Genomic DNA, 24496 nt, shown 5'->3' with positions numbered 1-24496 from the left:
AGTTTTCTGCTACTTTCCTCTTCCTGTAATCTTTCTGCCACCTCAGTTGACAGGAATTTGGGTGCCTGTTGATTCTTTAAATGCCTTTTTTCAAAGCTTGATTGAGATGGAAGAAATTTGTTAACGTCACGTTGTCTCCTGAATGATTGGACATTGCTGATGAATGGTCTGTGATTGGGAACAAGCAAAATATTGCAGCTGAAAGAGATAAAACGCTGGAGGCACTTCTCCTATCATTCAGTCCGGAGGAAGGTTCCCATACATGAAATGCTGACTGACTTGTGTTCTCTCAACAGATTGTGATATAATGTGAATCAATACTACAGAGTATAATGTATTAGCCCCATGACTTGTAGGCAGCCTGTAAGCAGACATGTGCCTCATAGTCCCAGTGAACATTGTCTGATTATAGCCTTATCTTCAAATAAAGAACCTACATTACTGTTTCACCAATCCTTGAGCGTGATTGGTACATTTACATCGAAGAAGAGGAACACAACAGATGATGTGCTATCTGCTGAGCATCTCCAGCGTTTTCTGTACTGGTCCATTGTACAACAGAACTGCCCATCCCACATTCTAATCACCTCTCATTAACCCAACATGGGGCTATCTGTAGAAACTACTCCATTTCAGACATGTTTCTGCCCAAGAGGAATTAAAATAACTTATATCCAAGTCTGTTCTATGGAGAAAATTTTAACTGAATCTTGCAACAAAACTGGTATTCTGAAAAATAGTTTGTGTAAATAATGGACTTAACAGAAGTAGAGGTGGTGTAATGATTTATGATTTACATTCTTTAGGCAGCCTTACCTGATTATGATATCACACCCATTGGTAAATAAGCTGTCAACTGATCTGTCCAGGCATTTGTTATAAACTGTATTGTCTACTCTGATTACCATTCAGCCCAAAGCTGCTGAATGTTTGACATTTTTAACTCACCCCATGGATCAATATTTGATTCCTGGAGCTTTTCTTACTGATGACCCACAGAGTATCACTTCTGAACACAATTTATTCATTTTTTTCATTCCTATTCAGTGTATTGCAACAAGAGTAAGGGGATGCAGTTCAAGCAAATGGTTGGAAAATTTCTTCCTCCAGATAGGCTTCTCTCTAGACTCAAAGTACTTTAGTTCTGGAATTATGCTTTAGCATTGGCACAAGGTAGTGGTAGAACTGCACACTTAGCCCTTTTTAAAAATTCATTTACGGGATGCTGGCTTCGCTGGCTGGGCCAGCATTTATTGCCCATCCCTAATTGCCCCTTGAGAAAGTGGTGGTGAGCTGCCTTCTTGAACCACTGTAGTCCACATGGTGTAGGTACACCCACAGTGCTGTTAGGGAGGGAGTTCCAGGATTTTGACCAAGTGACAGTGAAGGAACGGCGATACATTTCCAAGTCAGGATGGTGAGTGACTTGGTGGTTGTGTTCCAATCTATCTGCTGCATTTGTCCTTCTAGAGGGTAGTGGTCATGGGTTTAGAAGGCGCAGTCGAAAGAGCCTTAGTGAGTTCCTGCAATGCATCTTGTAGATGGTTCATACTGCTGCTACAGTGTGTCGGTGGTGCAGGGATTGAATGTTTGTGGATGTGGTGCCAATCAAGCGGGGCTGCTTTGCCTTGGACGGAGTCCAGCTTCTTGAGTGTTGTGGGAGCTGCACTCATCCAGGCAAGTGGGGAGTATTCCATCACACTCCTGAGTTGTGCCTTGTAGATGATGGACAAGCTTTGGGGAGTCAGGAGGTGGGTTACTCATTGCAAGATTCCTAGTCTCTGACCTGGTCTTGTAGCCACAGTATTTATCTGGCTAGTCCAGTTCAGTTTCTGCTTAATGGTAAGCTCCAGGATGTTGATAGTGGGAGATTCAGTGATGATAATGCCATTGAACATCAAGGGGCGATGGTTGGATTCTCTCTTGCTGGAGATGGTCATTGCCTGACATTTGTGTGGCGTGAATGTTACTTGCTGCTTGTCAGCCCAAGCCTGGATGTTGTCCAGGTCTTGCTGCATTTGGACATGGGCTGCTTCAGAATCTGAGGAGTCACGAATGGTGCTGAACATTGTGCAATCATCAGCGAACATCCCCACTTCTGATCTTATGATGGGAGGAAGGTCATTGATGAAGCAGCTGAAGATGGTTGGGCCGAGGACACTACCCTGAGGAACTCCTGCAGTGATGTCCTGGAGCTGAGATGACTGACCTCCAACAACCGCAACCATCTTCCTTTGTGCTCGGTATGACTCCAACCAGCAGAGCGTTTTCCCCCTGATTCCCATTGACTCCAGTTTTGCTAGGGCTCCTTGATGCCACACTCGGTCAAATGCTGCCTTGATGTTAAGGGCAGTCACTCTCACCTCACTGCTGGAGTTCAGCTCTTTTGTCCATGTTTGAACGAGGGCTGCAATGAGGTCAGGAGCTGAGTTGTCCTGGTGGAACCCAAACTGGGATTCAGTGAGCAAGCTATTGGTAAGCAAGTGCCGCTTGATGGCACTGTTGATGACGCCCCCTTCCATTACTTTACTGATGATGGAGGGTAGACTGATGGGGCAATAATTGGCCGGGTTGGATTTGTCCTGTTTTTTCGTGTACAGTACATATCTGGGCAATTTTCCACATAGCCGGGTAGATGCCAGCTTATTGGAACAGCTTGGCTAGGGGTGCAGCAAATTCTGGAGCACAAGTCTTCAGTACTATTGCTGGAATACTGCCTGGGCCCATAGTTTTTGCAGTATCCAGTGCCTTCAACCATTTCTTCATATCACGTGGAGTGAATGGAATTGGCTGAAGACTGGTACCTGTGATGCTGGGGACCTCTGGAGGAGGCTGAGATGGATCATCCACTTGGTACTTCTAGCTGAAGATTGTAGCGAATGCTTCAGCCTTATCTTTTGCACTGATGTGTTGGGCTCCTCCATCATTGAGGATGGGGATATTTGTGGAGCCTCCTCCTCCAGTGAGTTGTTTAATTGTCCACCACCATTCACGACTGGATGTGGCAGGACTGCAGAGCTTAGATCTGATCCGTTGGTTGTGGGATTGCTTAGCTCTGTCTATCACTTGCTGCTTATGCTATTTGGCATGCAAGTAGTCCTGTGTTATAGCTTCACCAGGTTGACACCTCATTTTTAGGTATGCCTGGTGCTGCTCCTGGCATGCCCTCCTGCATTCTTTATTGAACCAGGGTTGATCCCCTGGCTTGATGGTAATGGTTGCGGTTACAGATTGTGGTTCTATACAATTCTGCCTTCTGCCTAAAGGTTTAGAAATAAGTCAGGTATGTCCATATCATGTCATTGTGTTGTATAAATACACTGACAGCTTAAAGTTTACATTGATACTGTAATTAATTTCAATGTACCATTTAGTTTTTTTGAATTATTTGTGTCATGGTTGTCCCAGGCACCTCCATGGAACTGGTGGTTACCTGAAAGAAAGAAGGACTTGGATTTTTATAGTGCCTTTCATGAACTCGGGACTGTTCCAAGTGCTTTATAGCCAAAGAAATATTTTTAAAGTGTGCAAACTGTTAGAATGTAGGAAATATAAGAGCCAAATTCCCAATAGGAGCCAAGCTCTTACAGAAAACATTGAAGTAAATTCAGGCAATCTGTTTTTGATGATGTTGGTTGAGGGTTAATTGTTGGCCGGGACAGTGAGAGAGCTCCCCTGCTGTTCTTTGAACATTTCGGTGGGATATATGTTTCCATCTGAGAGGACAGATGGACTTCAGTTTAATGTCTCATCTGAAAGATGACACCTCTGACTATCTAGCATATCCTCAGTATAGCCTTGGCTCGGTACAGCCTCACCTTTGAGTTAGAAAATTGCGGGTTCAGGTTTCACTGTTCAGATCTGAGCACAAAATCTAGGATGTCATTGCATGGCAATACTGAGGGAGTTCTGCATTGTCAGAGGTGCCACCTTTCAAATTAGATTTTCAGTTGAGATCCTTTCTGCTCTCTTAGTGAATGTAAAAGACCCCATGGCACTACTTTGAAGAGGAGCAGAAAATTAACTCCAGTGTTTTGGACAATATTTATCCCTCAATCAACATCACTGAAAAAAGACCAATTGGTTATTGTCACATTGTTGTTTGTGGAAACTTGCTATGTTTTTTTTCCCTTCATTGATGGGATGTGGGTGTTGCTGGCTAGGCCAGCATTTATTGCCCTTCAGAAGGTTGTGGTGAGCTGCCTTCTTGAACAGTTCTCTCAGTTCAGGTTCTGTCCCTTTCCCTTCAAATATGCCATCACCGCTCCTCTCCTCAAAATAAAACACATTTGACCCTCTATCCTTCCAAACCACTGGGCCATCTCCAACCTCCTTTCCCCTGAAGTCCTTGAACATGCTGTTGCTTCTTAAATCCATACTGAAATTGTGATTATCAAAATCATAATTGACATCCTATGTGACAAATGATAACAAATCATCCTTTCTCATACTTCTCAACCTGTCTGAAGCCTTTGACATGGTTAACCACGCAATCCTCCTCTAACACCTATCCTCTGTCATCTAGCTGGATGACACTCCACACACCTGGTTCCATTTATCTATCTGCACATAGCCAGAGAATTGCCTGTAGTGGCTTCTTTTCCTGCTGCCACACCATTTCCTTTGGAGTGTCCAAAGATCTATCCTTAATGCTCACCTATTTCCCATCTACATGCTGCTTCAGCCTCCATGCAAACGCTCATGATATCCTGCTCCACCTCTCTCAACCTCTTCACTGTCTCTGAATTGTCAGATGGCGTATCTATCTCTCTGACAATAAATTCTGGGCAAACAGAAATTTCCTCCAATTATTTTTTGGGAAAACAAAGTCACTGTCTTCAGTCTCTTCCCCAAACTTCACGTATTCACCAATTCTTCCCCTATCCACCAACTCCATCCCTCTCCCTGGCACCAGCTTGACACCCTGCCAGACCAGGTAGTCCATATGGAATCCTTGTGTCGTATTTGATCCTGAGATGACCTTCGGCCAGATAGAGACAACATCATCAGGATTGCCATTTCCACCTTTGCAACATCATTTCAGCCCACCCCTGCCTGAAACCCTCATTCATGCCTCTGTTACCTTGAGACTTGGCTAGTCCAGTGTTCTCCTGGCTGACCTCCAATCCTCCACCTTCCATTAACTTGAGATAATCCAAAACCCTGCTACCTGTATCCTAAGTCACATGCCTGTTTACCCATCACACCTGTGCTCACTGATCTACATTGGTATTTGGTACAGTTTTGCCTCAATTTTTGAAATTTCCATCCTTGTTTTCAAATCCCTTCATGGTCTTGCCTGTCCCCATCTCTGTAACCTCCCCCCACCCTACAAGTCTCTCTGCACTGCTTCAATTCTGGTATTTTCTGCATCCCCTATTGTGTTTTTACTCCAACTGAAAGCTCAGCTTTCAATTACCTAGGTTCCAAACTATGCAATTCCCTACTAAAACCTGTCACCTCTCTCTACCTATCTATCTTTTGGGGCACTCTTGAAAAGCTACTTCTTTGAGCATGCTTTTAGTCACCTATCCTAATATCGCCTGACATGGCTATGAGTCACATTTCATTTAATAACGCTCCTGTGAAATGTTGGGGATGTTTTACTCTACTAGAGGTGCTATATAAATGCAAGCTGTTAATTGTGTTGCCAGCTATCATCACAAATTGGCTTCCTGTTTTCAGGATATGGTGCCACTTTGTCAGTGCAGTAATTACTTACAGTATTAAATCATTGCTAATTTTAGTTAAGTAATTTTATATTTGGCTTTTAATAATATTTAGCTAAGTCAAGGCAGTGAAGATTGTGCAATCATCGAGGTGATTAAAGGGAAAAGATTAAATTATATCAAGTGAAAATATTTTTGCTGTTTATTTAGAAGGAACGTGTGTTTTGTGCTCCTTGGACTGTGTGCAAAGCAGCATAAGTTAACCCATTTTTTTTTAATTGCGAGACCATCAATATCCAGGTCAAGTATTGAGTTAACACGTTATGTCTTTCACAGGTCTGCATTTTCATCTATACTGATTTAATGCTTTTGACTAAGGAGGATGAACAGGGTCACTGCAGTGTTCTACAAAACCCTCTTTTCCTTCAGAATATGGAGCTGGAGGAAGGTGAGTATCTTCCACAAGATGCTTAAGGATGAACAAATATTCTGCAGCTCATATACAGAAGCAAAAAGTAACCCTTTATGCAGCAAGCCTGCCCTCCAGATGCTGATTTTTTTTTTTCTTTTCACATGCTCTGAAGACAAATAGTATACTGTAGATGCCAGCATATAAGTTGACCTTTGAAGACTCAAAAAATCCATCCAAAAACAGGGGTCGACTTATACACTGAGTATAAAAATCTACCGGTGGGTAGATAAGTGTGGGTGGTAGCTATCATTGCCGCTTGCCATGTGCGGTGCAGTGTGTGTGGCCGTTTTTATGCATTTTGCCAACACAGTCTGTTGATTCCTTGCACCCAGTTATAAGGTACCAGTAAGTAAAACATCTATTTGGTGAAAAATTGAGATGGGCTACTAATGTGAAAAAGTATTGTCTTGGCTGAAATGGCGGGGGGGGGTGGGGGGGGGTCAAATTATACGCTGAGTAAATGCAAAAACATGGTTTTTGGGTCAGGGAAAAATGGGTTCACCTTATACACTGGGTCGATTTAAATGTTGTGATCTACGGACACAAATTTTTCAACATTTAATTAAACCTATGATTTGATAGAATTCAATTATTTTCTTGTTGGTAGTGCTGATTTAAGAGAGAAGACAAAGCTCTTTAAATCTTGACCTGACTTGTTTTATTAATAGATTTCACTATAAAAGGAAATTTCCGGATTAGCAAAGTAAATACAGTAATAGATCACCTCATCTCTGGGGAAACATTTCTGTTTTGAGTTTCTTGGAGCCTGGGTATGTCTGTTCATTCATGCACTGTCTACTGATGTAATTGCTTTGTACAAATGTGTGCATCAACTATTGCGTCTTCTGACAAGTGCAGACATAGTTATATAAAAGTGTACCAAGTTTCTGACACCATCTCTGAATCATTTCGACATTTAAAGATTTAAATTGGATAGGATTAGAATTTGTGGTTCATTCTTGCATTAGAATGTAACCTTTGCCAAGTTGATCTAATCAAATAGCTCTCTGACATCAGCAGATTTAAATTGAATTTATTATATCCCAGGGAGGAATCACATTTGGTTACTTTGCACGTGTCAGTGTAGATAAAAAGTCAGCATAATTAAAGAAACGTTCTCTGCTTGCAATCACAAAATCCCTAAGTGCTTGCTGTGAAGGGAGTTGCCCGTTTTCTTTGTAGTATTTCTCAGCCTTCTGTGCTTTATGTTTTAATTTTGCTGGCCAGAGACAGCTTGGGAGTGTATATTTTGTGTATGTTTCCCAGGAATTGTAACGTTCTGCTTTCACAGGAACACTACTGTGGATTCCTACTTAAAACCCATCACGAAGATTTGTGATCCAAGAGGAGAATATTTCAATGTATACAGCAGTTCTGTATGATACAGACCTTATTATTGCTGCAGTATTTACCTATATCTTTTCATATTTTGAAGATTTTGTTTTATAATACTTTTTATTCAGAATTATCTAAATAACACAGGAGTAAACTTAGGTTGACACATGAGTTGTATATGAGATTACTCGTGATCCTTTTTTCTCCTGGGTTAATGTGTCAGTACTTTTCCTGTTGACTGGCTGGATACGTATTCTCTTCACAATTGTGCACAGTGTAAGAAATAAATAAAGTCAGTTAAAAGTGCAAATTCAGCCTTGTAGCAGCCATGACAAGTACATGATAAGCTGGGAACGATTGGAAGCCCAGTATTCTAGGATATGGACTCTTTAGAAAAGACAGAAATCACGAACAGAAAAACTAGTATTATTAATAACAGGCACAATTAAAGCAGTAGAAAGAAAGGATTGCAGTAAGTGGGGAGGGGTTGGGGGGGGTGGTGGTGCGGGGGTCAGGCAGTGAAAACACAATGCGTAGAATGAAGGAACAGCACAAAGGATTTGGAACTCTGGCAAGAGTTGTCTAAGACCTTCTGACAGTCTTGTAGTGGGGATTTTGGAATCTTGTAGCAGAAACAAAGTGGTTTTAATGGGAGAGTTTTGTTTTCACATAGGCTGAGAGAGGCAGAACAACTTAAATACTAAAGGTAATGAATTTCTAGAATATTTTTGGAACTGTTTTTGGGAACATTGCTGGGGAGGGGAGAGAAATTGGTCATGTTCATCCTTAGGGCACAAAATTCACATTGGAGGAACGAATTTCCAGATGCTGTCCTGTGTGTCCTATTCACCGTGCAAGTGTGCTGGCTGGAGCATTAGCAGTCAGCAACCTCCAAGAACGCACAGTGCCAAATTAAAACAGGCATTAGGCCTCTTAAATATGCTCATCAGGTTTTTTTGCAGTCAATAGCGATGCAAGGGAAACCTCAAAGAAACCTGTCTGCGAAAATCTACGGCCTGAACTTGCGTGGAGTAGCAATCAGAGTCGCTCCTAGTTTCCTACCCGAAATTTCAGCGGCTCCTTTCTTGCCTGACTGCCCCACTTGGGCTGCATGAGAACTCTGTAGTGCAGCGCGCTCCTAAGGCTTTTAGTCAAGGGCTGGAGAGTTGGAGGTAAGGAAGCTGTGCCTCTTTTTTATGGCACCATCCGTTGTAAAGCAGGTAGGTTTGGAGGTCCAACCACTTTCAGATGCCAGGGAGAAGGGAGGTTTGTAAGGTAAGTTGGCAGGATTGGGGGTTGTGGGGAGGTCAGGTGGTCATTGGGGGGGTGGGGTAGGTGGCCTGGGGGGGTCATGTGGTCATTAGGGGGGCTGGGGATTGGGTGGACAAGGAGGGCTGATGATCAGAGGGGTCCTGTGGAGGGCTGGGGGTGGGGTCAGCACTATAGTTACCCAGGAGTTTGAAGTGGTTTTAATTCTTCTGCCTTTTCCTAGGTAACTATGGGATTGGTAAGGCAGTCAGAACTATCTGAAGTTTGTGATTCGAATGGTATTTTCGAATGGTTCGGATTGCAGAGCAATTGCCCAATGCAAGTTTGAACTTCCCGGTCATTTGCTGTGCAATCCTTACCTGGGAACTTCCGGGGTTGGTGAGGGGCGGGAGTGGGGTCGCGGAGCTCTCCAGCGCATCTTTGGAGTAGCCCCCAGTTACAATGCCCTGGAGCTGGAAGTTATGAGGCCTAGTGATCTCTGTGACATGCCTTTTCCTTCTCCCGATGGTAATTTTAAATCTGAGTCCAAGTCATGTCTTGGTGTGCAGCAGCTGTGATGTCTTCAAGCAGGTGAGGAGCCAATCACATTGAAACATTCACACACAGCTAACAGCAAGTTAAAAACACTTAAAACTTTCACTTTTAAAAGCCATTTATTTTGCTATCTGAAATTTTATGATTGGATTAACATAGTAACTGAAACAAAGTTAAACAAACTTTTCAGAAAATAAAAAAGAAATTGAGGATTTTTTTATCATTGTGTGGAAATTTAACATCCCATAAATATAAAATTATCTTTTCAGGCCACTGAGGAGTTTAACAGCTCTTATGAAGTTAGGACACTGTTTAAAAACTCAGTTCCACCTCATTCAATAAGGTATAACTTTCTCATGAGTTTTTACAGTGAGACTAACAGTGGACGTTCTTGTCAATTCAGTTGATTTCCTTTAATTGCAGTCTGTGGTCCTTCAACAACACACCCTTGGAAGCAGGGTAGAATCACTGGCACCAACATCTGGACTCCCACATTATTCTGTGCTGAAGTTGCTGTCAATTTCAGTGGAGTAATGATGACAAAGGATGACAGTTTTGTCATCGTTTCCACTGCAAAAATGGGCCAAGGAAGGATAAGAGAGCAGTGAGGCTTTGAAGTACAGAGCTACAAAAGTTTAGGCAGGTTTAGAAAGTGGAGGAATATCTAGAACACATTTTATTATCATTAAGTAAGATAACGCATTGAATTTAGAAAGTATCCTCTGTTTATTTTGTTTCATTATGTCAAGGTAAATTGTACTGATGGAACAAAATAAGTTTGATCATAAGTGTTTTTCTGTATAAAAGCATAAAATGATGCTGCACAGAAGGAACCCATTCAGCCCAAGCTGCCGGTGTCAGTTCTTTAGCAGGGCTATCTGACTAGTTCCACTCAACCACTCTTACCCCAAAGGTCAAAAGTTTTTTCCATTCCAAGTATTTATCAAATTCTCTTTTGAAACCTGATTCAATGCCCTTTCAGGTAGTGCATTTCAGGTCACAACATCTTAGAATGTTAACAAAATGTCTCCTTTGGTTTTTTTGCCGATCATTTTAAACCTGTATCTTCTGTAAACCAACTTTTCTGCCACTGTTCTGCTTCTGTATTTTATCAAAATCAAGATTTTGAGCACCTCTATCAAATCTATCCTTCCACACCTTCAGGAGAACAGCCCCAGCTCCTCTTGTCTCCCCCATAGAATAGAAATCCCTTATCCCTGGTACCAATCTCTTCCTCTTAGCTCTCTCTCCTTCTTTAGGAGGTTCCTCAAAAGCTACCTCTTTCACCAAGCCTGTGGTTATCTGAACTGATATCTCTTTATGTAGCTTGAGTCAAATTTAGTTTCATAATATCCCAGTGAACAGGCTTCAAAATGCACAGAGGCAATGGGCAATTCTCCCTCGAAGCATCAAAAGTAGCCAGTGGATATCTTGGGATTTTCCCTACTTTTACCAGCCAGACCTTTCTCATATCCCCTCTTTGCTCTCCTAATTGCTTTCTTAAGCTCCACCCTGCACTTTCTGTACTCCACTAATGCCTTTGCTGATTTGCTCCCCTTGTACCTGCTAAAAGCCTCTCTTTTCCTTCTCATCGTAACCTGAATATATCTGGTCATTCATGGTTCTCTGGGCTTGTTACTCCTTCCTATCACCCTAGAGGGAACATGTTGAACCTGTACCCTCCCCATTTCCTTTTTGAATGCCCCCCCCCCACTATTTCTCTGTAGATTTCCCCCACAAGTAGCTGTTCCCAGTCTACTTTGGCAGATCCTGCCTCATTTTACTAAAATCCGCTCTCCCTCAAACCAAAACATTTGATTGGAGAAGTAGCGAGCAAGCACATCAGTGAGGTGCTGCTCCTTCGGTCACAGGTTTTGTCTCTCCCATGCTGCTACTCCAGCTTCTCTAATACAGGTTTCCTCCCTCTCTCTCTGGCTACCCCTCCACAGACAATCTGTGATTGGAAGAGCAGCAAGAGCAGGAAGGAGTGAACCTGTGATTGGAGAATTGGAGCAGCAGCACGGGAGAGACAGGAGAATTAAAACAAAAAACAATATACGTGAAGTGAAGAGAGTGTCACTAAGGAAATGGTGTTTCTTTCTATCTGGGGTCTGTGTGTTTTCTATCTGAAGTGTGTGTATTTTCTTATCCCCAGGAGCGATTATCCCAATTTAAATAATTTTTTAGACTAAACAAGGGATCAAAGTTAGGAAGATGTGGTCAATTAAAGTGTAAAGATAAGGTAAGAGAGAAAATTACTAACATGGGAAAGAATAGACTGTGTTAGGAAGGGTCAGAAGGCTGAAGGTTACAAAACTAATAAAAGGACAGAACTAAAGGCACTGTATCTGAATGCATGTAGCATTCAAAAGAAAAAGGATGAACTGATAATACGAATTGGAATAAATAAGTACGATCTGATAGCCATTACAGAGACATGGCTGCAGGATGACATAGATTGGTTCCTGAATATTGAAGGGTTCATAACACCTAGGAAGGACAGGAAGCTAGGAAAAGGTGGAGAGGTGGCTCTGTTAATTAATGATGGATTTAGCACAATAAATAGGAATGACCTAAGTTCAGGAAACCAGGATGTAGAAGAGCAAAACAAAAACAAAAATACCTGGAAAAATTCAGCAGGTCTGGCAACATCTGCAGAGAGGAGCACAGTTAACATTTCGAGTCCGTGTGACTCTTCAACAGAACTAAGGAAGATTAGAAAAGTGGTGAAATATAAGCTGGTTTAAGGTGGGGGGGTGGGACAAGAAGAGCCGGATAGAGGGCCAGTGATAGGTGGAGATAACCAAAAGATGTCACAGACAAAAGGACAAAGAGGTGTTGAAGGTGGTGATATTATCTAAGGAATGTGTTAATTAAGGGTAGAATGCAGGACAAGCAAGGTACTGATAGCCTTAGTGGGGGTGGGGTGTGGTGAAGGAATTGAAAAAGGCTAAAAGGTAGAGATAAAACCATGGATTGAAATACATTTAGAAATAATGCAAATAGGTGGGAAAAGAAAAATCTATATAAATTATTGGGAAAAAGGAGGTATCGGAAATGGGGTGGGGATGGAGAAGAGAGTTCATGATCTAAAATTGTTGAACTCAATATTCAGTCCGGAAGGCTGTAAAGTGCCTAATCGGGAGATGAGGTGCTGTTCCTCCAGTTTGCGTTGAGCTTCAAGGGACCAATGCAGCAGGCTAAGGACGGACATGTGGGCATGACAGCAGGGTGGAGTGTTAAAATGGCAAGCAACAGTGAGGTCTGGGTAATGCTTGCGGACAGACCAAAAATGTTCTGCAAAACGGTCAACCAGTCTGCGTTTGGTCTCTCCAATGTAGAAGAAACCGCATTGGGAGCAACGAATGCAGTAGACTAAATTGAGGGAAGTGCAAGCGAAATGAGTGTTTGGGCCCTTGGACGGCGAGGAGAGGGGAAGTAAAGGGGCAGGAGTTGCATCTTCTGTGGTTGCATGGGAAGGTGCTATGGGAGGGGGTTGAGGTGTAAGGGGTGATGGAGGTGTGGACAGGGTGTCACGGAGGGAACGATCCCTACGGAATGCCACCGGGGTCGGGTGAAGGTAAGATGTGTTTGGTGGTGGCATCATGCTGAAGTTGGCGGAAATGGCAGAATATGATCCTTTGAATGCGGAGGCTGGTGGGGTGATAAGTGAGGACAAGGGGACCATATCATGTTTCTGGGAGGGAGAAGAAGATGTGAGGGTGGGTGCGCAGGAGATGGGCCGGACACAGTTGACGGCCCTGTCAACGACCGTGGGTGGAAAACCTTGGTTAAGGAAGAAGGAGGACATGTCAGAGGAACTGTTTTTGAAAGTGGCATCATCAGAACAGATGTGACGGAGGCGAAGGAACTGAGAGAATGGATTGGAGACCTTACAGGAAGCAGGGTGTGAGGAGCTGTAGTTGAGGTAGCTGTGGGAGTCGGTGGGTTTGTAATGGATATTGGTGGACAGTCTATCACCAGAGATTGAGACAGAGAGGTCAAGGAAAGGAAGGGAAGTGTCAGAGATGGACCATGTGAAAATGATGGAGGGGTGGAGATTGGAAGCAAATTTAATAAATTTTTCCAGGTCTAGACAAGAGCATGAAGCAGCACCGAAGTAATCATTGATGTAGCGGAGAAAGAGTTGTGGAAGGGGGCCGGAGTAGGACTGGACCAAGGAATGTTCCGCATACCCCATAAAGAGACAGGCATAGCTGGGGCCCATGCGGGTACCCATAGCTACACTTTTTATTTGGAGGAAGTGAGAGGAGTTGAAGGAGAAATTGTTCAGTGTGAGAACAAGTTCAGCCAGATGGAGGAAAGTAGTGGTGGATGGGGATTGTTCGGGCCTCTGTTCGAGGAAGAAGTGGAGAGCCATCAGACCATCACCGGTACATCCCTCCCTTGACATCTCTGTCTCAATTTCTGGTGATAGTCTGTCCACCAATATTCATTAGAAGCCTACCGACTCACACAGCTACCTCGACTACAGCTCCTCACCCTCCGCTTCCTGTAAGGACTCCATCCCATTCTCTCAGTTCCTTCGCCTCTGTCACATCTGTTCTGATGGTGCCACTTTCAAAAACAGTTCCTTTGACATGTCCTCCTTCTTCCTTAACCGAGGTTTTCCACCCACGGTGGTTGACAGGGCCTTCAACTGTGTCCAGCCCATCTCCCACGCATCCGCCCTCACGCCTTCTCCTCCCTCCCAGAAACATGATAGGGTCCCCCTTGTCCTCACTTATCACCCCACCAGCCTCCGCATTCAAAGGATCATCCTCCGCCATTTCCGCCAACTCCAGCATGATGCCACCACCAAACACATCTTCCCTTCACCCCCCCGGCGCCATTCCACAGGGATCGTTCCCTCCGTGACCCACTGTCCATTCCTCCATCACCCCCTACACCTCAGCCCCTCCCACTGCACCCTCCGATGCAACCACAGAAGATGCAACACCTGCTCCTTTACTTCCCCTCTCCTCACCGTCCAAGGGCCCAAACACTCATTTCAGGTGAAGCAGCATTTCACTTGCACTTCCCTCAACTTAGTCTACTGCATTCGTTGCTCCCAATGCGGTTTCCTCTACATTGGAGAGACCAAACGCAGACTGGGTGACCGCTTTGCAGAAAAACATTCAGTCTGTCCGCAAGCATGATCCAGACCTCCCTGTCGCTTGCCATTTCAACACTCCACCCTGCTCCCATGCCCACATGTCTGTCCTTGGCTTGCTGCATTGTTCCAGTGAAGCTCAACGCAAACTGGAGGAACAGCACCTCATCTTCCATTAGGCACTTTACAGCCTTCCGGATTGAATATTGAGTTCAACAATTTTAGATCATGATGTCTCTCCTCCATCCCCACCCCCTTTCCGATTTTCCCCCTCCTTTTTGTTTTTTCTTTTCCCACCTATTTCCATTATTTTTAAATGTATTTCCATCCATTGTTTTATCTCTACCTTTTAGCCTATTTCGATTCCTTCCCCCCACCCCACCCCCACTAGGGCTATCTGTACCTTGCTTGTCCTGCTTTCTACCCTTAATTAGCACATTTCTTAGCTAATATCACCACCGTCAACACCTCTTTGTCCTTTTGTCTGTGATATCTTTTGGTTATCTCCACCTATCACTGGCCCTCTATCCAGCTCTTCTTGTCCCACCCCTCCCCCCTAAACCAGCTTATATTTCACCCCTTTTCTAACTTTCCTTAGTTCTGTTGAAGAGTCATACGGACTCGAAACGTTAACTGTGCTCCTCTTTACAAATGCTGCCAGACCTGCTGTGTTTTTCCAGGTATTTTTGTTTTTGTTTTGGATTTCCAGCATCCGCAGTTTTTTGCTTTTATCTAGGATGTAGAAAGGGTTTGGGTAGAGATGCAAAATGATAAAGGCAAGAAGTCACTTGTGGGAGTGGTGTACAGCCTCCTAACAGTAACCGCATGGTAGGACAGGATTTAACTAAATTAATGTGAGCTTGTCAGAAAGATACAGTGATAATCATGGAGGATTTTAATCTACAAATAGACTGGAAAAATCAGATGCGCAAAGGTAGCCTTGATGAGTTCATAGAATGTTTTTGCGATAATTATTTTAGCACAGCATGTTTTGGCGCCAACCATAGAGCAGACTATACAAGACCTGGTATTGTGCAACAAAATAGGATTAATTGATCTCTTAGTAAAGGCGCCCCTAGGTAGCAGCGATCATAATATGATTGAATTTTACGTTCAGCTTGAGGGAGAGAAGTGTTGGTCTAAGACTAATATTTTAAACTTAAATAACGGCTATTATGAGGTCATAAAAGTAGAGCTAGTTAAAGCGAACTGGCAAATTCAGTTAAGGGATAGGTCTATAGAGGTGTCAGACATTTAAGGGGAAATTTCAGAATACACAAAATAAATACATTCTAATGAGAAAGAAAAGTTCCAAGGGAAGAACCCATCATCTGTGGTTAACTAAAAAAAGCTAAAGATAGTATCAAACTTAAAGAAAAAGCATGTAATTGCACAAAGGTGTGTGGCAGGTCAGAAGATTGGACAGAATATAAAAAACAGCAAAGAATGACCAAAAGATTAATGCGGAGGGAAAAATTAGAGTACAAGAGAAAGCTACCTAGAGATAGTAAGACAGATAGTAAGAATTTCTATAGCTATTTAAAAAAGAAACTTCAACAAAGTGAGCTTTGGTCCTATAGAAAGTGAGTCTGGGGAGTTAATAATGGAAAAATAAAGAGAAGGCAGATGAATTGAACAGGTATATTGCATCGGTCTTCAGTATAGAAGATACAAGTAACATCCCAGAAATAGCTGTAAATCAGGAAATCAAAGGGAGGGAGGGAGGAACTCAAGACAATTACAATTGCCAGGGAACTGGCACTAAGCAAATTGTTGGAGCTATGGGCTGACAAGCCCCTGGGTCCTAATGGACTTCATTCTAGGGTCTTAAAGTAAGTGGCTAGTGGGATAGTTGATGCATTGGTTTTAATTTTCCAAAATTCCCTAGATTTGGAGAAGGTTCCATTAGATTGGAAAATAGCGAATGCAACTACTTTATTCAAAAAGCGGGGTCGAGAGAGACAAAAAGCTGGAAACTACAGGCCAATTAGCTTAACACCTGTCATATGGAAAATGTTAGAAGCTATTCTATTTTAGAAGGAATTTGATAAGGTGCCTACATCAAAGGTTATTGCGGAACATAAAAGTCCATGGTGTAGCGGTAACATGTTGGTATGGACAGATGATTGCCTGGTTACCAGGAAGCAGAGAGTAGGCATAAATGGGTCACTTCTTGGTTGGCAAGATATAATGATGCTGTGCCACATGGATCAGTGCTGGGACCTCAACTTTTTACAATTTATATAAATGACTTTGAAGAAGGGACCAAAAGTACGATTGCTAAATTTGCTGATGACATAAAGATAGGAAAGTAAGATGTGAAGAGGACATTAGGAGGCTGCAAAGGGATATAGATAGGTTCAGTGAGTGGGCAAAGATCTGGCAAATGGAGTATAATGTAGGAAAATAAAATTGTCCATTTTGGCAGGAAGAATAAAAAAGAAGCATATTATCTAAATGGTGAGAGATTGCAGAGCTCTGAGATTCAGAGGGATCTGGGTGTCCTAGTACATGAATCACAAAAGGTTAGTATGCAGGTACAGCAGGTAATTAGGAAAGCTAATAGAATGTTACCTTTTGTTGTTACGGGAATTGCTTACAAAGGAAGGGAGATTATGCTTCAGTTATACAGGACGTTGGTGAGACCCCATCTGGAATACTGTGTACAGTATTGGCCTCCTTATTTAAGGAAGGATGTAAATGTGTTGGGAGAAGTTCAGATAAGGTTTATAGACTAATACCTGGAATGGGTAAATTGGTTTATGAAGAAAGGTTGGACAAGCTAGACTCATATCCGCTGGAATTTAGATAAATAAGAAGTGACTTGATTGAAACATATAAGATCCTGAAGGGTCTTGACAGGGTGAATGTGGAGAGGATGTTTCCTCTTGTGGGAGAATCTAGAACTTGGAGTCACTGTTTCAAAATAAAGGGTCTCCCATTTAAGTCCAAGATGAAGAGAATTTTTTTCTCTGAGGGCTGAGAGTCTTTGGAACTCTTGCTGAAAAGGTGGTGGAAGTGGAGTCTGTGAATATTTTTAAGGCAGAGATGGATTCTTGATAAGCAAGGAGATGAAAGGTTATCGGTGGTAGTTGGGAAAGTGCAGTTGGAGTTACAGTCAGATCAGTCATGATCTTATTGAATGGTGGAGCAGGCTCGAGGGGTCAAATGGGCTCCTCCTGCTCCTAATTTGTATGTTTGTATTCCAGCAACAAGATATTTGTGAATTTTAATATAAAGAAGGTTGTTTATTATCCCATACTTGCCCAGAGATTTAAGAATACAGCATCTCACTCACTCACCTCGCACATCGATGGGCATGAGGGCAAGGAGGACCTTGAAGGTGAGGATAACTGCAATGAGGCCGTTGCATTGGCCAGACGATGCTGGGGTGCTCAGGAGGCCCTCGTTGCTGCTGGACCCATGGAGGATGATGACGACATGCAGTGAGGAGACCCCATAGATCCTCATATTGCATCTGTTAACATTTGACTCCTGTCTAGATGATGGCAGCGCACGTACCCTCTGTGATAAGGCTCCTGTCATGGAGACACAGCAGATGCCCATTGTCCCCACATTCCAAGAGGATGATGATGACATGCAGACTCGATAGATCCTCACATAGTTTATGTGACTGTCTGGCTGATGGCAGATTGCTTGCGCTGTGTGAACAGAGTCATATCGTGGAGATGTAGCGGGGAAACTTTAACTTCACCTGATCCTATGGCATCCTTCGTGAGCTGAACCCTTCAGGACCAGACTGTCACCGGACACTGAGGTTAATGAGATGGGGGCCAGCTGCACGTCAAAGGTGCTGAGAGCACACAGAGAGAATGACGGACTCTGTCCTGGGCCAGTGGCACATTCTGGTAGCAATGATTAGCCTCATCAAGGTACAGGCATGACTGATGTGTCCAGTGACAGGGTTGGTGCACCATCAGTGTGCTGGGAAGGCTGCACAAAGCACAGGGAAGAGGCCCTGGACTGAGACGCCTGCTTTTATCTTGTGCAGGAACCAAGGTTTCACATCTGATTGATATGAACACTGCTCATCATAACAAGGAGCCACAGGCAGGGAGATATTCTTGGGAGTTTATTTACTATAGTGAACATTATTTACAACAGGCTGTGCAACTACATCTTCTTAACGTTCCTAACCCTGCCACTACATCTTGGTGCTCCCCGACATCAACAGTGAGGTGGGGGTAGCCTGCTGACTGTGATACCCTGTCTGAGATGACCTTGACAGGTGTTAACTGGAGGGCCCTGGCCTGCTTTCAAGTTCCTGCTGTGCACCAGTGGCACCTTCCTCACCCTGTGGAGCTGGAGCTTCAGGGGTCACAGGAAGAGGGGATTCCGATGGGCCAGACACTTCTTGAGTCACCTGGGTGGATGGCTTCAGGATGTGCACCTGCTAATTCTCTTCCCTACAGGTGCCCAAAGGCCTTTGGCTGACTTCTTGAGGAGAAGAGGAAGCTAGAGTGAGATTGAACTGCCCCTTTCGCATTGACACTGTTGGAAGCCAACTATGGCATCATTGGTGGAGTTCAGCCCACACAGCAGTGCAGGACTGATGTCCTAGGCCAAGGTCTCCATGGTGACTGCCATCCTACCAGTTGTTGACCTTATGCATTGGCATACCGCGCTATCACCGGAGTCTGAAGGTGCATGGATTCCTCCATCGTGACTTGCAATCTGAGGAGTGCAGCGAGCATTCCTCCTAATGTTCCCAAGGTTGTCTTTGCAGCTCCAGCAACTGCAGCATGACCGAGTCCAGAGGCTTGTCATCTGACTTGGACTCAGCAGATTTCTGGTCTCCAGCAGTCCTCCGAATGCCGGAACACCTGGGAAGCCCCTGCCGCTGACTGCTGTGGGCTGTGCAATGTGCTCACCAGGTTGTTATCCCAAGGCTACTGTACAGCTGGGTTCCACCAAGGTGTATGCCTCTGCGTGGTGTAGGGTGTGGGTGAGCGCTGTGATGGGTCTTCAATGAGGCTGTCATCAGATTCTTTTTCTGAGATTTCTTCAGGGATCAGGTCGAGGACCTGGATCGTAGACCCCCTTGGTTGCTTCCCAGATGTGCCTGTAAAAGCCGGGAGAGATACTTAGGGCATGGCAGAGGACTGCAGAACAGGAGAAATGACTCTCAGCATGGTTGTCTGATGGATGTTGCACTGCTGGATCCTCACGGTCAGCACAGGAATGGTTCGGATCGTTGCCGGCCAGCTGGATGACTCTATTTTCAAAGTCCGTGAGGACCTTAATTTCAGGCATTCCTCCACCAGTCTGCGACCTCTCCCTCTTGTAGTGTGCCAGCTTGTCCTGCATGAATACAGATAGAAAGAGTGTAAGTAGAATGCCTGCCAGGCCATATAACAAAGATGCATGTATGTGGGTAGTGAGTGGTGCCATGGATGGGATAACAACTTGATCCAGAGGGCAAATGAAGGTGTGTGTGAGAGAGAGTTGAATGGTGATGTCCCTTGAACTGGCTGTGAATAAGATCCCTGTGAATATTTGATGGGTTTGTGAATGTTCGAGTTGAGAGCAATGAGAAGAGTGACTTACCCTGGCGGAATGGAGGAGATCATTCATCCTCTTTCGGCACTTGGTGGCTGTCCCCTTTTGCAGGGGGTTGGCACTGACCACTGCTGCCACTGCCTTCCATGCTGGATTGGTGACCTTGGTTGCTGGTCTTTGCCCAGCATTGGGGTAGAGGAATTTGTGGTGAGCCTCCACTACAACCACTAGGCATTCGAAGGAGGCGTCACTAAATATCGAGGCAGCATGTTTCCTCTCTTTGGCAGCCATCAGTTCCCAGCAGCTTCCTTTGAAGAGTGCTAGCTCTGTGACTGCATTTAAACGTGATGCCTGGTTTACTGAAGGCCTGAGATGATGTTGGGGCAGGCGAATCAGAGGCCACCCTGCCAGTGACCCGGTGTGTTTGCTGGGAATTCATAATAAGTGAGATGGGAATGGGTTGATGTGGTGTGAAACCCTGCCAATGCGATTGGCGGGTAAAATGTCCTTTTTCGTGCCTGCTGCCACACTGAAGTCCAAGTCTGGGATAATTCCACCCAGTGTGTTTGTATCTGAATGACCCATTCAATTTGAAATTGACGTTTTGAATTAGTTTCAGGGAAATGGCAATGAATCAACATCAGTCTGGAAAATTCCTTTTTGTTCCCTCTCGAGACAGGGAAGTGGTTCAACCCGCAAGAGAAGTAAGATGATCCACGGGCAGTGATCTTTTTGTAGCCTTTTGTGTTTTTTTAAAATATAAAGTATTGACTGAGAGTTTGTAATATACTAGAACATGACAAAAGAAAGAGATGGAAACAGGTCTCTTCAGACCGGAGCTCAGAACTTGGGACTCAGTGACTAGTTGACATGATTTTTTTCTTCCCTTTATTTTTAAAAATCCTCTTTGAGTTTTTTTTAATTGAGGAGATGAGGGTGCTGTTTCTGGTAGGTGCTGGGAAGGATGCACTGAAATGAGTTTCTCCTTAAAATTATTTATAAATAAATCGCCCCTTCCCCATGCATACCCCTCTTCCAGTTACAACAACCCTTGTTTTTCAATATAAAAGAAAAGAGAATTGGGATCTTGGCAATACCATCGCAGATCTGGAGGAGAGAGTGAGGCCAAGATGGCGGGAGATCCAGCGCAGGTAAAGTGGCCCTGGCTATGATGGTTGGAGGGAGAGGGGAAAAAAAAACTGAGGAACGAGGGGGGTATTGGGGGGGGAGAAAGAGGCTTTTCAGGCAAGAGAGAGAGAGCGGGAAGGGATGGGCAAAAGGCAACATTGCTCACTTTCACACTTACAGCTTATTTTATTGATGTCGATTTCCCAGCACTAAAATTAATATATCTTTAACTTTCTTTCTAAAACCCTTTCCCTGGGCCTGACCTTCAAGTTCACAAACGACTGTTAGAACAGCGGTAACCAAACAAAAATGAAACATGTTATATCCTTTCCATTGGCTTTCTTCCTCTTTTCTTATGTCTAATAAACTATGTTGTGAGTAATGCTGAAGCAGAGAGATCTGGAGTATAACAAGGGAAAATATGGTGGGGGAAATCCAGCTTTTTTTTCTTCCTCTTGGGTTTTCCTTTAAATGCTTCTTGTGTGTCTGTTTGTAGAGAAGCTTCTTTTGGCTGTCGGTGTGCACGTGTTTCTTTCTTTAAAATAACTTTTGTTTTGTAGAACAGTTCGGAATCTAGTCAATCTAGAAGAGCTTGATCTTCCAGACCTTGAGTTTGCTCTAATATCAGCTGCTGGAGGAGGACAGTGAGGTGGGGGTGGGTGGTGAATGAAGGAAAGTTGTTTAATTTTTGTTGGATTCTTGGCTGCCTGCCCAGCATCAAGTCTCGTTTCTTTAATATCCTTTAATGGAGGCTTGGAGCAAGTTTGCAAATTCCTGTTTTGAGAACAGTTTGCTTTCGCAATAAATCTTTAGATCTGCTTTACCTTCAAGGAATCTCTGAAACCCAAAAAGTAGCGCCCAAAAATCAAAAGGGAGCCCTTGAGAAGATATTTTGATCCCTGTCTGTGAAGTGCCTTTGGGATATTTTACTACATTAAAGTCATTATGCAAATGCAAGTTGTTGTTGTAAACCTCTTCTGCACCCTAAGACCTGCCATCTTTACTAAAATATGTTGTCCAGAATAGAACACAATATCCCAGTTGAGGCCTAACTGTGTTCACTCACTGTGAATTAAAACAGAACATGCACTCAGATCAGGCATCATCTCATCAAATGTTTGCTTGTTCCACTTTTGAGGAGATTAAGTATATGTGTAAAAGACACAACTATCTGGTTCATATCACAGGGGAATAGATAGTCTTGTTTTATGTCATGCTAGTGATGCCATTTAACTTAACTTAATGGGTTAGAATATGGAAGACCACGCCTATAACAGACTCTTATATTCCCAGCCTTTTTCATTGATCTCCACGCTTCAAATAGAGAACATGCTGTAATTATTTTCTGTCTTATTCAGGAGTGTCTTTTTGAGGGTCCATATCATAATTAATCTGAAAATGATAGTTCTACACATTATCCTCTCTTACTGTTTTGTGCCTGAATTGGTGTTAGGGGTAACTGACATGTCATTCTAGGATGGACATTGTGGGTGAAGTGTATGTCATGCAGCTGCATTCCTTAACATTAAAAGAAACATCCTAAAGGGAGTAAGTCCTAAGTTATTTCCTTGCTATTATCCTGGACTTATTCTGGTGATGTGTTAGAGAAATGTTGACTTATTGCGTGAAAATCCTTCACAATGTTTTTATGAGTTGTAATTCAGGTTAATTTTAGGAAACTTCCATTATTGCATTTCATTTATGGTTGGAATAAAAAATGAAATGGCTTGAAGTTGTGTTCAAATGTGCAAGAAAGGAGTCTCACTGAAATACCTAGAAAGTTGTGAGCCCCTTCTACAGTAATTTACAATTTTATTCAGTGTTTCAGTGGGATTTTAGTTTCTTTAAATAAAAAGAGCCTTTTAATTTATGAAAAGCAAAATTATATTTCATTTCAAATAATGTTTGCCGATGAAATGCTTTAAAATAAATTAGAATTCATTAAATAAATTCATCTTCACAGGCCAAATTTATCCCGTGAGAATTTTAAATGACTGACTGTTTATTATCTTTTGCCCTTCCTTTTCACCTTGCATCAGGGTCTTGCACTTTCTGAGGATTTGGTGATAAGATACAGAATAATTTAATTAGTCATGTTTTTGCAAAGAAAGGCTTGAATGCAATGTAAATTTATTGAACTACCTCATATTGTTTAATCTTGTTTAACAACCTAGATGCATTGATGTATATTTTAAAACGTTCTTCAGCCAATCCCAGTGACTCCTTCAAAATTCTATACAAGAAAGCATTTTTTTCTCAAGTGATATCCTCCCTCTGCACATTTCCTGTGGTTACCTTCAGTTTTGCAACAACTGCCAGTTGTGTATTGAGGTTTATATGTGGTGCAGTACCAGCCTCGACTTTGTAAGTGCTTTTTACAGCGAAACAGCGACATGGGTTAGACAGTGAGATGAAGTAAGTGAGTTAAATTTGGTCGGGAATGCGCTCCTCATTCACAAAGGAACCAGCACTGCAGTGTTCACTGTCTTTGACTAAACCCCTCGGGATACTAGATAGTGGAGGAAAGATGAATATGAACAACATCGATCCAATACCAACCAGGTATTTTTCAACTTGATTTATTGTTGTACTTCCTATGTTATATATACTGCAGGTTGGAAGGCTTTCTTTTATACATGTTCACTTTTTAGCCTCTATCCAATGTTGGGGCAGCCAGCACATCAGTGCAAAAGATCAGGCTGAAGCATTTCCAGCTATATTCAGCCAGAAATGCCGAATGGATGATCCATCTCAGCCTCCTCTTGAGGTCCTCAGAATTTGATTCACTCCTTGTGATATCAAGGAATGGCTGAAGGCACTGGGTACATCAATACAGCAAAGGCAATGGGACCTGACAACATCCCAGCTGTAATACTTTAGACTTGTGGTCCAGAACGGACTGCTTGTTCCAGTACATCTACAACACTAGCTTCTATCCAACAATGTGGGAATATGCCAAGGTATATTCTGTTCTCAAGAAGCAGGCCAACTCTAGTCCAGCCAGTCACCACCCCATCAGTCTGTGCTCGATCATCAGAAAAGTGATGGAAGGTGCCATTGACAGTGCTATAATGCAGCACTTACTCAAATAACGTGTTCACTGATATTCAGTTTGGGTTCTGCCAAGGTCACTTGGCTCCACACCTCATTGCAGCCTTGGTCCGAAAACGGGCAAAAGAGTTGAATTTGAGAGATGAGATGAGAGTGACTGCCCTTGACATCAAGGCTGTAGTGTGGCATCAAGAAGCCCTAGCAAAAAAGGAAGTCCGTGGGAACCAGTGAAAAACTCTGTTGGCTGGAGTCATGCCTAGCACAAAGGAAGGTGGCAGTTGTTGGAGGTCAATCACCTTAGCCCCTGGAGTTCCTCAGAGTGTGTCACAAGGCCACACATCTTCAGCTGCTTCATCAATGACCTTCCAGCCAATATATGGTCAGTTGATACTCAGTGATGATTTC

At 43.3% G+C, this 24496-nt stretch overlaps 1 protein-coding gene across 6 annotated transcripts in view; it reads left to right on the top strand.

The window, feature by feature from the left end:
- Window positions 1–24496, top strand: part of rgs3a (regulator of G protein signaling 3a) — a 267593-nt gene that overhangs the window by 45768 nt on the left and 197329 nt on the right. For 5 of the 6 annotated variants that reach the window (XM_041193069.1, XM_041193070.1, XM_041193068.1 and 2 more), the window contains one exon: window positions 6006–6117. In XM_041193069.1, coding sequence (XP_041049003.1) covers window positions 6006–6117 — 112 coding nt within the window. Of the gene's footprint in view, window positions 1–6005; window positions 6118–23454; window positions 23603–24496 lie in introns of those variants that run through there. The other variant, XM_041193073.1, reaches the window with a different exon arrangement.

This window comes from Carcharodon carcharias, chromosome 8, assembly GCF_017639515.1.
Source record: "Carcharodon carcharias isolate sCarCar2 chromosome 8, sCarCar2.pri, whole genome shotgun sequence".
NCBI lineage: Eukaryota > Metazoa > Chordata > Chondrichthyes > Lamniformes > Lamnidae > Carcharodon > Carcharodon carcharias.
The sequence above is the reverse complement of the archived record's forward strand: the minus strand, read 5'-3'. Positions and strand labels throughout refer to the sequence as shown.